This window comes from Leptinotarsa decemlineata, unplaced genomic scaffold, assembly GCF_025532065.1.
Source record: "Leptinotarsa decemlineata unplaced genomic scaffold, Ldec_3_MD MMD2_tig00026314_RagTag_RagTag, whole genome shotgun sequence".
Lineage (NCBI taxonomy): Eukaryota > Metazoa > Arthropoda > Insecta > Coleoptera > Chrysomelidae > Leptinotarsa > Leptinotarsa decemlineata.
The window spans coordinates 9,275,691-9,291,417 of record NW_027412684.1 but is presented as its reverse complement, the minus strand read 5'-3'; the positions used below and the strand labels follow the sequence as shown (position 1 = coordinate 9,291,417).

General features: G+C 32.7%; 1 protein-coding gene across 3 annotated transcripts in view; it reads right to left on the bottom strand.

Annotated features, from left to right (window-relative positions):
• Nucleotides 1-15,727, bottom strand: part of LOC111506098 (dynein axonemal heavy chain 1) — a 290,072-nt gene that overhangs the window by 155,947 nt on the left and 118,398 nt on the right. For all 3 annotated transcript variants that reach the window (XM_074181742.1, XM_074181740.1, XM_074181741.1), the window contains exon 26: nt 10,865-11,019. In XM_074181742.1, the coding sequence (XP_074037843.1) occupies nt 10,865-11,019 (155 nt within the window). The remainder of the gene's footprint in view (nt 1-10,864; nt 11,020-15,727) is intronic.

The window sequence follows — 15,727 nt, the reverse complement described above, 5'->3', positions numbered from 1 at the left end:
CCAAACAGGAAATGATATCAGAATTCAACGTAGCATCTGAATATGTAATGATATACAGGGCGTTCTATTTTAAAAAATGGAATTTTGGTCTGTAGCACCTACACCAAACACCCTGTATATTTTAAAATTATATCAAAATATAGCTCTCATGAACTCCTAAAACTTTTGTATGAAACATTTTTGTGTATCGCCTTCAACAAACCAGATATTGCCTGTCACATAAAATGTGGAACACCCGGTATATATATATATATATATATATATATATATATATATATATATATATATTACAAATATCTGAATATATTTTTGAAAACAAGTCATTTTTCCATTTGAATGAAGTTATTTATGGTTATACTACCAAAGGTTAACACTCAATATATTCTTTGTTCAAAGATTAAGATGAATTTTCATTTTTCTTAAAATTATTCATTTATCACAATACACTTGTGCCAACGTTTTTCCAATCCTCAAAGAAGTTCTGATATGAGCTTTTTAATATGTCCTTGAGCGATTCAGTTGAACGTTAGTCACAAATAAAAGTGGTGAAAAACATAGAAAATTTCAATTCTTTTTCTTCATTATTATTTTCTAGCACGTGGTAACGGCTACATCCATCAATTTATTATTCAGTTTATATCGCCTGAATTGTTGCAAATTGCCATACTTTCATGGATGTCTTCAATTTTGGGAACAGGTGAAAGTCGCAGGGGGCCAAATCTGGTAAATATGGTGGCTGAGGCATGAAACGTTCAGGGCGACCATCGTCAATTCACATATTTTTGACCTTCTGAGAAAAGTAACAGTTGTTAAACATTTTTTTGACTCAGTGTACATTCGCCGTATGTCACTGTTAACATTTCATGTTTTTCTAAACATTCAATTCCATTTTATATACAAAATTTGATGCAAATTCTTGAATCCATTTTTTTCGATAGGTGAAAATCGCTGAACCCTCAAAACACTTCTAACTGTTATGCCTTTCACCAATAAACTGATCATGCTAAACAGCTAAAAGTATGAACATAAGTTTGAAACGAGTGTACCAACATCAAAGAAATGAAGAAATCGCAAATCGCATGTAGGTAGCCTGAGAAATTTGAACTCCATTCGTGAACGAATACTGCATACTATGCTTCAAATTATATAGAACATTGAATTTTCAACAAACTTCCAGATAACATTAAACAACATATAAATTTATTAATTTGTCAATTATGATTTTTCATAACTATTGCAAAATAAAATATCTCAAAATTGTTGATACAATTTTTTTTCCAATTGGTATTTAGCTATGTCTGTTTTCACATCAAACAATGGCAGTTATTAACATAGGATATGAATTTTTTACTTGATTTGTTTATTAAATTGTTTTAAACAAATAGTGAAATTCAATATTTTTGGAAATTTTTTTTGCTATTTTGTTGTTTAGAGATGATTATGATTAAAAAAAATATTTTTCTTAATTTTAATTTTTAATTGTTTGAAATCAATTTTTTATATTTCGATTGTTTAAATAAATTGTGTAAAAATGACTTCGCTCTTAAAAATCATAATTTACATTTTTAAATAGTTTGGCAAAAAAAATGCATTCATTATTCAATTGTTAATTAGTTTAACAATTAGTTAATAACAAATATTGACCAACGTTATATTTTTTATGAAGCAGAAAAAAAAATATAAAAAACATCTATATATGAGAAAGTGCCATGATTTTTTTTATTATACTTTCTGATGTCATACGATACGGTAATTGTAGCTGTTTCTATAATTTTTTTCTGCTTCAGAAAAAAATATAACGTTGGTCAATATTTGTTTATAACAAATTGTTAAACTGATAAACAATTGAATAACGAACAATTTTTTTTGCCAAACTATTCGAAAGTGTAAATTATGATTTTTGAAAGCAAAATTATTTCTTAACTTATTATTTAAACAATCGAAATATAAAAAATCGATTTTAAACAATTGAAAATTGGAATTATTAATTATTTTAATCTTAATTATCTCTGAACAACAAAATAGCAAATAAATTTTTTCAAAAATATGAAATTTCTCTATTTGTTTAAAACAATTTAATGAACAAATCATGTAAAAAATTCATATCCTATGTTAATCACTGCCATTGTTTAATGTGAAAACAGACATAGCTAAATATCAATTGGAAAAAAAATTTCATCAACAATTTTCAGATATTTCATTTTGCAATAGTTATAAAAAATCATAATTAACAAATTCATTAATTTTTATGAACTTTAATCGCAGGATAGTATGAAGTATATATATCAAAAGGGCTCCACGAAGTTTAAAATTTATAAGCCAATTATTTATACCTTCTATCCCATTATTTGTGCCAACGGAGATTGGGAAAAAATTTGTTAGTTAACAATTGAATAACTTTTTGAAAAATAGTGATAAACCTTTTTTTCTACGGGACTCGATTCATTCAACTGTTAAGAAGATACTAGATTTCTTCAAATTTTTAAAATGACATTTCATGTTATAAAAAAGTTATTTCTTTTGATAAATTCTTTTTAGCGGCAGCGCGCGCATGCCGTAACAGCGCCGCGGAACCCTATTTTCAAAGTCAAATTAAAATTATAAATAAGGGAGATAGAGTTTCGGTAGTTGAAACTTTTTTATCGGAAATTTCCTTCTCTTCAACGAGCTTTTTTCAAAATTGCTCAAATATTGATATTTTTTGAGTTATTAATAAAAAACTAAATACCATATTTTTAATCTCATTTTGTTAATAACAATTGCAATTTTTCACCTGCACCAAAATCCTTCAAAAACATTTTTCTAGAGGTGACTCCGAATCGAATGAGCTATAGCTCATATTTTTAGGACTTTATCTCTATTTTTCATGTTTTTGAACTTGTTGATTAGACTAATATTTTCGGAGGCAGAAATTTTGTATGTAGGTTCGTTTTATACTGTAGATGTGCAGTAAGAATAAATTTTCAAATATTCCAATGGGGGCGCCAGCCGCCAGGGACAACGGCGCGTTCATAAAATAAAGTTAACTTTTCATCACTGTTTCTACATACCGGTATATTTTCGGAGGCTAAAATTCTGTATGTAAGTTCATTTCATATTGTAGATGTGCAATAAGAAAGTATTTTTGCGGCGCTAGCCGCAGGGGAAAAGACGCGTCTATAAAACAGAATTACCTTTTCATCATTGTTTATTCATGCCCTCAAATTGCCAGTGGATGGGTAGCTAGTTATGATTATATAATTTCACCCTTCGTCTAGCTATATCGAGTTTCATCGTTACAATTATTGTGGTTTTAACAGAAATTTCATAATGAATATACAAATACTTTGAAAATTATTTTTTCCCAGGAATGAGGGAAGCGGTGAAAGACGTTGTCATAGAAACAACTCATTATAACTTTCTTGTAGTAAATGCTTTGAAATTACTTCGTTAATCACTTCAAAACTGAACCGTTCCTCACATCTAGTTTTTCCTCCAAAGAAACCTTACTTAGTGTTACTCGTGAAGTTGCAAGACTGATGTTTTTGTCGTTGGCCAACCTTCTAAGCCACCGTATGTTGGTAGCAAAAGTTTGAAACTTTTCAATACTTCAGCCAAAAAATAAAATACTATACCAGTATTTTGCTTTCACAAATATTCACTCACGTTTTACAGGGCCTTAGGCCATATAAAGTGCTTCCTGAAAGTAACGTAAAAATCCATAAAATGCAGGTAGAATTTTATTTTGGAATTTGCTTGTTTTTGATGAATAACCGCCCACTTTAGACATAATTGGAAGTTACCAAACTTATGAAATGAAATGTAAATAGCAAAGTGCCACTTATGGAACCCGTGGATTGGGCTACCTATCGGGCGCATCCCCAGCTGGCGGATAGAGGAACGGCCAGGCGAGGCCCTGTCCGGGAAGCTAATGTGGCTTTACGGCTGACAGCTGAATGGCCGCAGGAAGATATGCGGTTATTAACGATCCCCTTGGGGAGGGCGAAACCTCATAGTAATCAGCCTACCTCTGGTAATGCAGGGCTCTGCCAGAGGTGACCAACTCTTCCCTTGCTACTCGTGGAAACATACATGAACGAAACAAACACAAAAATAGAATAAACAAAAACCAATCCCGAGGCTGGACAGAATTGGTCACCTCAATCTAAGGCGGTGGCTGGGGATGAACCGAAATGTCCACCCCAATCTACCGCTTGGAATGAGGCTGGACATAGCAGATCACTACGTTGTCAAATAATACTCGTTTATATTTCAACTGATCTATTTACAATGCCGTATCCGAGCACATGAATCGAGGACAACATAAAAAGTATTCTAAGAAATATGGGTAACCTAGATAAGCCAAGGGCGTATCTAGAACTTACATGACATTTCCCTTATTCGAAAGAACTTGTCAACAATACAATACAATAATAATCATAACTAAAATCTAAAAAAATACTTTTGAAATTTCACAACATAATGTCATCCATAATGCAGTCTATCAGGCAATTTTACAATTCTACCTGATTTAGTAGTAGTAGGAACATGAATGACATCATCATCATGTTCTTCCTTTCCCTCGCCGTGATGGTTTTCATATTCAAGAAATGTTTCTGTATCAGAATCATTATCATCAATAATATCATTATGAGACACATGATTTTTGTTAATGAATTTACTATTTCTTGCCAAAACATTACCAGTTTTCAATTTCACATTGTATGATCTAGGTCTATTACAACTTTTTAATTCTACTATTCCTTCTTGCCAAATTTTATTTGATAATTTAGGTTTTATTAAAACTCTTTCATTATTTTCAAAATTTTGTACCTCATTTTCACTGTTTCTGTCATAAAAATATTTTTGTTTATTTTGGCGCACGTGTAATCTATCTTATATAACAGCATTATTATTATTTCTGGTGTTATTAATGAGTTTTCGATTGGTAATAGGTCTCGCAATCACCTAGACATGAGAAGTTCAGCTGGGGACTTACGAAGCATATTTTTCAGAGTTTGTACATGTCTTTCAACAAGACCATTTGACTGTGCATATAGAGGGCCAGTCATTATATGTGAAAACTGCCAAGATTCAGCAAATTTTTTGAAATAATAACTATTGAATTGAAGACCTCCGTCACTAACAACAGTTGAGGGAATTCCATGTCTAACGAATATTGATTTTAAATGTACAATAACCTGATTGGAAGAAGTCGAATCTTCTAATTTCGCCAGTTCAATATACTTGGAAAAATAATCGACTACTAATAGATATACATCAGTTTCAAAGTGAAATAAGTCACAAGCTTCCCAAGGTTTTTCCGGCACTGGATGAGGCAACATTGGCACTTTCGGTTTATTTTTCTGAAAAATGTTGCACGTTGGACAGTTAGAAATGTAATCCTCTATATTTTGAGTCATGAACGGCCAGAAAAAACACTCTCTAGCCCTTTTTTCGCACTTACTGACACCCATATGATTATAATGTATTTTACACAATATATCTTTTCTCAGTTTCTTAGGAATGATTAATTTTTTTCCTTTATATATAAACCATCGGCGTCTGTGATATCATATTTAAATTTATAGTATGTTTTCACTACTGAATGGGTTTGTTTAATAGTTTTAGGCCATCCATTTTTAATGTAGTCCGTCAAAATTTGCATTTCTTTATCTTGGAAAGTAACAAGTTTCAATTCTTTTATTTTATCATCAGATGCATTTAGATTTAATCGTAATTAACAAACATGAGTTTCTGTCTCCTCTTCTATGTCATTTTCTTCCATATTTTCCTGAATATATGCCCTAGATAAAGTGTCTGCAATTACTAAGTCTTTTCCTGGTTTGTAAACAAAATTTATGTCATAGCGTTGCAACCTTAAGAACATTCTTTGTAGTCGGGGTCGACATGCATGAAGAGGTTTCTCAAAAACTTGCACGAGAGCTTTGTGATATTGTCTCTGAAGTGATATTTTTTCCAAATATGAATCGATGAAACCTTTCACATGCAAATACTGAAGCATAGAGCTCTTTTTCGATTTGAGCCCAGTTTTTTTGTGCATCAGATAGTGATTTCTTAGCGTACATACACGGTAAACCATTTTGCATCAGAACAGCTACGACTCCACTTTTGGAGGAAACAGCTGATATTGTTATGGGTTTTTTTATGGTCATAATTCTGCAAAATGGGACGACTAATCGAATATTATTTCAACATTCCAATTGCATTTTCATGTCGAGTTTCCCAAGACCAAGCAATTCTCTCAAGGGAGCAGTCATAGTAGATACATTTTTAATGAATTTGCCAACATAAGTAACTAATCCCAAGAACCGTAGTAAATTCTCTTAATTTTATTTGTACCCCAGATCAACAAATCGTTTACATAAATTTTCACACCAGGAATATTGAAAATTCATTTGAATTTTTAATGAAAAACTTCCGGTGCGCAAGAAATCCCAAAGGGCAGGCGCAAAAATTTAAACCAACCAAAGGGGGTTGCAAAAGTACACAAATCTGAGCTATGTTCATCTAGTTCAATTCGAATAGTTGTTTTTGTTTGTTTTTGTTTTGTTTTTGTTTTGTAGGTATTCAGTTCCCAAAACAAATCAAATCTTATCAAACTATTCATTCCATAATTGTCATTTTTACAATATATATATCGTTGTTACAGATAGCATTATATAATCTGTACGGATATTACCTAAGCATAAATGCTTGTAATGTATATTTCTGCACGAGGAAGGGTAATTTTTTTTATATTTTTTAAATGTTTTTTTGAATGTTTTAACGTTTGGAGAGGTGCAAACTGATCGTGTCTAGTGATTTGAATTGTTTTGTATTAACACATTGACGGATACAAAAATAACATATGGGTACTTTGAGTAAAATTGAGGAGTGATTTTTTTATTTCATTATTTATTTTTATTATCATCTATTCATTCGTTTATTTTTCATTTATAACTCCTTCGAAAAAAAGATAGGATCTTTCATATAAAGAAACTTCATTGGAGCATCCCTTGTTAAGATACATACCCTTGAAGGGGGTACATAAAATTTGTATAATTTGTATTTAATTTTCTTCACAAGCACTGAAAAAGTTACAATACTGACGTTTTGTACTACCAAAAAGACACTTAGCCAGTAATTTATTTGGTTTACCCCATGGTTGTAAGGTGTGGAACACGCAACCTCTAAAATTTATTTCCAATGTAACTTTTTGTCTTATTATTTGTTTATCATTTAAAAATTCATTTCCGATAGCCTTTTCTATTGTAAACAAAAAATGTCTCTTGGTTTTTTTGCCCAAAATAAACCAGTTCGCAGCAAAAAATTATTTTACGAACAACTACAGAGATACATCGTCATAAATGCGAACTGGATTTATTGTTATTTTGTAATTAGTACCTGTATTAAACGATCAAAGTGTAATAAACAAAACTAATTAATAAACTATTAATAACAAAACACACAACATGTAGAAATCATAGTAAATGTTCAATATGTCTACCTTCAGACATTACGCATGCGTCTAGACGTCGGCGCATTGAGCCACGTATTCGCTCAAATATTCCTGTAGTCTCTCTGATTATCCTGCACGCATCGATGATGCGGTTTCTTAAGTCCTCTACATCGCTAACAGGAGTACGATAAACCAAATGCTGTACATGACCCCAAATAGAGAAATCGGGAGGATTGAGATCCGGGGATCGAGCGGGCCAGTTCTTTGGTCCTCCTCGACCTATCCACTGATTTGCATATGTTTCAGTTAAATGCTGACGTGCTACTTGACTAAAATGAGCAAGATCCCCATCATGCATAAAAAACATATCCCTTCTGACGCCCAAAGGAACTTCCTCCAGTAGTACTGGATGCACTTCTCTTAAAAATTGAATGTATGCCTCACCATTTAATCGAGGAGGTAGAAAATGAGGCCCAATTAAATCATCCCCAATAACTCCGAGCTACACGTTAAGATAAAACTGTTCTTGATGGTTAGTTTCGACAATAGCGTGAGGGTTTTCACCATCCCATATGTGGTAATTATGAAAATTAATAATCTCGTCCTGAGAAAAAATACATTCGTCTGTGAATTCTATCGTCTTCAGAAAGTCACAATTTCTTCTAATCATTTCCAGCATCCAATTGCAAAATTCAAGACGGTTCGGAAAGTCTCGCGGTAACAGTGCCTGTACTCGTTGCAGATGATAAGGGTATGAGAGTTGTTCCTCGAAATACCGTAATATGATCAACATTTAGCTGGAAAGCAATTTTTCCAGTACTGGTAGTAGGTTGTTCTTCAATCAAATTAAGTACTGCTTCCTCAAGCTGTGGTATTCGTATTTCTCGATGGCGACCACAATCCTGCGTTCTTTTGTCGAATGTACCATATTCTCGTAATCGTTGAAGTCGAGCAAATATTCTATGTGAAGGATGCTGCCGTTGTTACATTTAAGCATTTTTTCTTTAGAAGCTTCTAACCAATTTCCCTGCGACAGACCGTAAACGTAATGCATATCAGCCATTTCCTCATTTGTGTATGGCATTTTAATAACAAGTGAATTATCAAAGTGACAAATTAAGAACAAAACAACAATACACAATTAGTATTAATTCAATTTCGAAAATTCACAAACTGACAGCGTCATACCAATTTGATTGTCACTATCGCTGATAGCGACCTACTAGATAGATTAGTTTCGTATTTTCGCATTTATGACGATGTATCTCGGTGGTTGTTCCTTAAATAATTTTTTGTTGCGAACTGGTTTATTATGGGAAAAAACCCAAGAGATATTTTTTGTTCAGAATGAAACAGGCTATCGGGTCTGAATTTTCAAATGGTAAACAAATGATAACACAAAAAGTTACATTGGAAATAAATTTTGGGGATTGATAAGACAAAAGTTACATTGGAAATAAATTTTGGGGGTTGCGTTTTCCACTTCTTACAACCATGGGGTGAACCAAATAAATGTCTGGCTAAGTGTCTTTCTGGTAGTACAAAACATCAGGTTAATTTCAACATTGTAACTTTTTTAGTGCTTGTAAAAAAATTGTTATACAAATTTTATGTACACCCTTTAAGGGGCTGTATCTTAACAAGGGATGCTCCAATGAAATTTCTTTATATGGAAGATCCTATCTTTTTTCCCATGAGGAATCACCTCCTTATTCATTTACACCCTGTATAGTTGTGGACCTATATAAAATATGCTGATTTGGGAGTGACTTTTCCTAAATAGCGGTATAACAATCGATTGGTTCGTCATAAATCGGGTTGGAATAGTTTTGCTGAGATTTATAGTTGATTGTGTTTTTTATGCACTTATAGCATACATACAGGGTGAGTAAACAAGATGTAGATGATTTGTTTAAAAGAAGAATGACATTATGTGTTGCAGAAAATGGTCGCCATCTTGAACATTTGTTGGACTCCCTCTATTCAATAAAAAAAAAATTATGCGTTATTGTTCATATTGAAAATATTTTAAGTAAGTGAATTTTTTGTGGTTACAACAATTAATAAAACTGGGTATAATTTGTAAAATATATGTTTTTCATATAGTATACCTTCAATAAAAACTATAGTGAAATGTTGAAACATTTCATAAAAATGAAAAAATACAGGGTGTTCCATTTGAAAACTTTGAATTATGTCTATTTGAAGATGAATGAACTTGACCGGTTTTACCGAGCACCTTGTAAATTGTTTCCAAAATTATCATAGTGATGTTGACTAACTATTCCTAAAAAAGTCCACGTAATTGCTTCATACATGCGGGTAGATGGCCATCGTAGTGGATAGTCATCATGGCCTGTAAAGCCAGGCCATGACGACTATCCTATAACATGAATTTCTTCAGGAGATTACAGGTAAATCTTATTAGCTCGCATGAGGAGGCTTGTTCATTTTACTCAATAGATGCAAAAATGGGTGGTGATTGTGCTTTGATCACGCATCTATCATTGTTTGGGGTGCTTTGCTTGTTGGATGGATATGGTTTAGCTAACTATACTTTCTTATCAGATGCGAGATAGAGAGATACCACACCATATAATACTTTGATCATCCCACAATAATCTAGGAGGTTCTCGAAAGTTCCAGACTATTTTTGAATAATCCAGAATATTCTGGATGTCATGAAATATTCTGTAATACTCTCGAACGTTCTGGGCTGTTCTAATTTCTTAAAGGAAATTTCATTCCTCATATACTCAAAAGCACACCTTTCAGTTGACAAGAGAGACTTTCTACATGGATGGAGGAAGAGGGCAACCATATAACCTCTCTTGATTGTTCTACAATGATCTGGAATGTTTCAGGATATTTTTAAATAATTCAGGTTATTCCCGAACATAGCAAAATATCTCAAAATGTTCGGGGATGGTTTCAAATGATATTGAATGCTCTAGAACACTTTCGAATGTTCTGGACTGACCCAGAACTTTCGGTAATGATCTGGGATATTCAGCAGCTTTACCGAAAATTCCAGGCTTTTCTCAAACATTCCAGTATGTTTGGAAGAGTTCCTGAATATTATGAAATGCTTAACAATATTTCAGACTATTCTAGAAGTTTCTTGACGGTGGAACTTCCAACCCTCATATCTTCAGAAGCACACCCTTCAGGTAATAACAAGAATCTTCTTGATAAGTGGAATTTGCAACCTCTGCTCTGGCTTGAAATGAATCTCTTGAAATGACTTCACCCTCACAAGAACAAAAATTCCGTGAGAGGAATCGTTTTCAATGGCAAATCTCCTTGACAGAAAAAAATGTAATCATATAAACTCTACTAACCGCCCCAAGTCGGGTTGTGTCACTAATACTCGATAAAGGGTTGCGCCAATGTGAAACTGTTCTAAGATAAATCTCAACTCACCATTCGTGTGTCTGCAGATCGAATTCTCCATAAAGCTGACCCATTGTGATAGATTTAGGATTGAGGACGTAGGTGTGGACTGGTTGAAATGGATATCCACTCGGTTGAGGTTGACCTTTCAGTGAAGTCATTGCTTTCTTTAATATTTGATAGCACTGAAATAAGAAATTGATAAAGGTGAAGGACGAATGGAAGTGTTTGAAATATCACGAAAAATAATTTTTATTTTGATTATATTATATCAAATATACAGGGTCCTGCAACAGTGGCGCGGTGTTCCATATCTCTATTTAGGAAACAGATAGGAATCTAAATTTCTATAATATTACCTTATTACTCGAGCTCGATAAAATAAAAATATTGGCGGTCACACAGGGTGTTCAATTTTTTCTGGGCGGATCCCAACTGTGTTTTTTCAAATGTCAACTTATATTTTTTATCTTTTTTCCGGTTTCTATATAGAAAGTAAAACACACTTTATGTATATCTTTACTTCGAAAATATTGACGGTTTTCGAGATATCTAGCATGACAGGTTTTTTTCCATATTCGTCACTCAGAATATTTGAAATTATAAAGTTGTGCCAAGTCCAATTGAATTTTTTTTTTGATCAAATATTCTACATTGGTAAATCTCTCAATCGATATATCAGAAATCTACCTGTGATATACAGGGTATGAAAAACCGCTTGCCACATATTGTAAACAAAAATTTGCAGAATCTTCCTTATTTTGACTGGAACACCCTGTATATTATTGATTCATAAGGAGCGCCAAGGAAACCTCTACAAATTACATCAAGTATTCCCTATGGCTAGGTTCAATAGTTTTTCTTAAAAAACCTTTTTTTTTCGAAAAATGGTCGTTCTTCCTATTTCTACGCCATAAACTCGACTTTTTTCAAAGCGAAATCCATTTGACGACTGGAGAATGTAAGAAAGATATTTCGTTTCAATTTTGTACATGATAGCGTGTCCTATAGTTTTTTTTTCTAAAAATGACAACTCTCGTATCGCCATAATAGCAATGATTTTTTTACTGTGAAATCCATATGTGACGACTGTGATCGAGATATATATAATGTTTATAACACATTTATTCTCTAAATATAACACCGTGCAATTTCTTCATTTGATGCATAGTTTTTGTCCAAGCCTTTCCTTAAAATATCGCCCCATGCCTAAAATTACCTGTTACTAGATAAACAAGTTTTGAATTACACCGCAAAAAGTACGTTCTCGAATAATTACAATAATTTCGATGATCTCGAAATTTGTGCCATATTTTTTCGGTTTGAAACAACCTCAGCGAATAAAATAAAATTAAACGATTTGTTGAAACCGGATGTATCAATTATTCTAAACATGAGCGCATCAATGAAGCTACTAATGAAGATAATGAATTGCAAGTTCTTCTTGCTGTTGAAAAAGATCCTAGAAGGAGTCAACGACAAATTGGTGAAATAGTGAATATAAGTGAGAGATCAGTGCAACGAGTTTTGAAGAAATATTGCTTTCATCCATCTCATGCTACTGTATGCCGATTTTGAGAAAAGAGTGAGATTTTGCAATTGGGCCATGGGAAAAATTCGTCGAAACGAGTATTTTTTCAATAACATTTTATGGTCGGATGAATCGACATTCCATAAAAATGGATTTGTAAATCAACATAATAACCATTATTATTCTACAGAAAATCCTCACTTATTGAGACAGGTGAAGTATCAATAAAGGTGGTCGATAAATGTCTGCAGGGGCATCATTGAAGAATATATAATTGGTCCATACTTTTTTCAGGGACATATGAATGGAAAAATTTATGTGCACCTGCTCACTATTCGGCAGAATTGAGAGATCATCTAAACGAAGTATTTCCCAAAAAATGTATAGGACGGAATGGGCCTCTACGGTGGCCTGCTAGATCACCAGATTTAACAAAACTGGTGATCTAGCAGAATAGAACTGTCTTGCGCAGGATAGAACAGTCTTTCAAACATAGACTTCAGCTATGCATTCAAGAAAATGGAAGACATGTCGAACATATTTTACAAAAGTTTCATCATCAACCTTCATTAAACTCTTCCTTTTTTAGTTTTGTAGATTGTCAGTTGACAAATTTAAATATCTAGAACTTAAGCCCTGAATTCATGAATATACACCATAACATGAAAAAAAAATTAGTAATATTCATTTAATTTTATTTGGTTTGATATTGTACGATTTATGGGAAAAATTCTGCATCCAATGAAAAAAATAATTTTCCATTTAAAAAAATGTGATAGGTACATACATTTATTTCGTAAGTGAGATTCTATGAGAAAGTGATAAGTTGAGGGATGAACCATGATTTGAACAGTAAGCATGAAGTAGCTGGGCCTTTTTGTTGGCACACCCTATAAAATCCTGCGTCTTGCGTCTTTTATACAGACGGTAGTATCATCTGCATATCAGAATTTGTTTTTGTCCAAGTGAGATCGTTTGGAAATACTATAAATAAAAGTGGAAGAAGTGATCCTTGTGACATTCGCTTATATACGATCTGAATATCAAATCTGTTATTGTTGAGAACTACAACTTCTTCCTTCAAGATATGGAATCACTCAATTTTCAGCTATTCCTTTTACTTCTACTCTTTCCAGTTGATCAAACAATAGTTTATGGTCAATGGTTTCGAAAGCCCGACTCAAGTCGAGCTTGGTTTGATTCTTTGCCCAACATAACAGTGGATATGGCCAGTGAAGGGTTCTCTCTGCCGACGAATCAACATTCACTCACCAACATTCTGATAAATATTGGTTCAATTCTTTGTACAATTTTACAGTGGATACGGCCGGTGAAGGGTTCACATAAAATGGGTTGAAACTCGATAATGAAAAGAATCAGTCTATCTTCATATCGTCCAATGAAAATTATAGCTCAGGAATGTCCATCAAAAGATTTCGTGTCGGGCAATATATTGAACTGGAACTTTCAAATAGATACTCTAGTTACAAAGTTTCTACCATCATTTTTCTATCAAAGTCGAAGCTCTTCTTTGCAACTGACCGCCTTGGGGAGCCTCGTTTATCTTCGATATTCAACGATTGAGTTATTTGTATATTTCATAGATGACGTCTTCGTTAGTGGAGATGTCATCGCTCTCACTTACTCAGGCTTGTTCTCTAAGGGCAATCGAGTTCAGCAAAGTATTTGTGGTCAAGCCATGCACCACTTATAAGACCTATGACGGGGCGAATCGGCACTCTCTGAATGCGTTGTATTTGAGATCTAATTTTCAACTACTTTCCATTCTCTTGAAGTGTTCGTGCTACAAAAAAATATGATAGTAGGATGTAGAGAGCATTGCCACCCTTTTTTCAGAGAAACTGGAATCATGCCACTTTTCACAAATTATTTCAAATACTCCACTCTATCCGAGGTGGATTAGAAACAAGCACTGTTCCCAAATACCAGAACTGCAACAATTTTTTCGAAGCGCGTTTCACCAACCAAGTTGACGTCTTCAGGAGATGAAGAAGACTAGTCAACTTCATTTGTACTGTTAAATCCACTTTCCTCGAAGCATTTATCCATTTCTCACATATAACCTCATTAATATGAGGTTTTATAAAGGTATAAAAAACATTTCCTTCCAGATATCGATTATCCGACGTACAATTCGAAAAACAGCAACGCTTTGTTGGCATTATATTAGCACAAAATAATGTTTTATATCAGATTTATATTTTTAAATAATGAATTAATATTATGTAAATAACACTGTTTTACATGTGAATAGTTTATGTTTGTCTCTACTACTAGTGCTGCCTCTCGTGACACGTTTGCTATACTATTCTCAGGAAAAAGGCTCATTCGAATTGTCACCTAACGATATCATATAGTATTGAGTTGAAAACAGGCTGAAAATCAAAATTTGGAAACAATAACAGTATCAATGTATGGATAGTCTGGGTCACAAAATCCTTTTTTAAGAACTTCTGTCCAAGGGCACCAAAAATTATGATCCAGGAATCATTTGATTCGGAATGACCTGTATCAACTTTTTGAAAAATTTTAAGAGAGGCTCGAAAAAATTGGGAAAGTTATTAACAATTTACAGTAAAAAAAGGAGAGTTTAATTTTTGTAAATATCTCGGAAAATGTTAAAGATATCCGAAATTTGAAAGAAATCCTCAAAGAGAAGAAAATTTACTAAAAAAAGTCTGACCACCCGGAACTCTATTACCAAAATATTTATAATTTTAATGTAGAGGCGAAAATAGCGCTGAAAGTGGGCGAAACGCGTCTCGCACGCGCTGACCTATGAACAATCAAAATTATTTCAACCATTAAATATCATTATTAAGAAAAAAATTCACATACGTCTATTTCTTACAAGTTTTTCAATATTGTTCTTTTTTACACGAAAAGTGACACATGTTCGTTTTTGTTGATTGATAGTATTTAAAAAAAAATATATCGTAAAAATTAATTTGTTCAAAACAAATTGTTTATTACATAAATAAAGAAAATATAAATTGAAAAAAAGTTTTTTTTTCAAAATGTCAAAGTGAAATCAAAATTATGATTAGAAGAAGTCGTTCCTTAATATTCATATTCGGTAGCAAAAATATTGTTAATCAACAAGTGCTTCTTTAAGCAATAAACATTTTTTTGAGAAACGATTTTTTTTTATTCATAATATTCATCACTGATAAAAATCCCCAAAAATTTTTCAAATATATTATAAACAATACATTTGTTTATAACAATTTTTCAAACAGATAGGGCTAAAATTATGAAAAATCATTTTTATATAACTTCGAATAATAAGATTACCAATAATTTCGAATATTTCAATAAAACCTTTTTTTTATTGCTTTGAT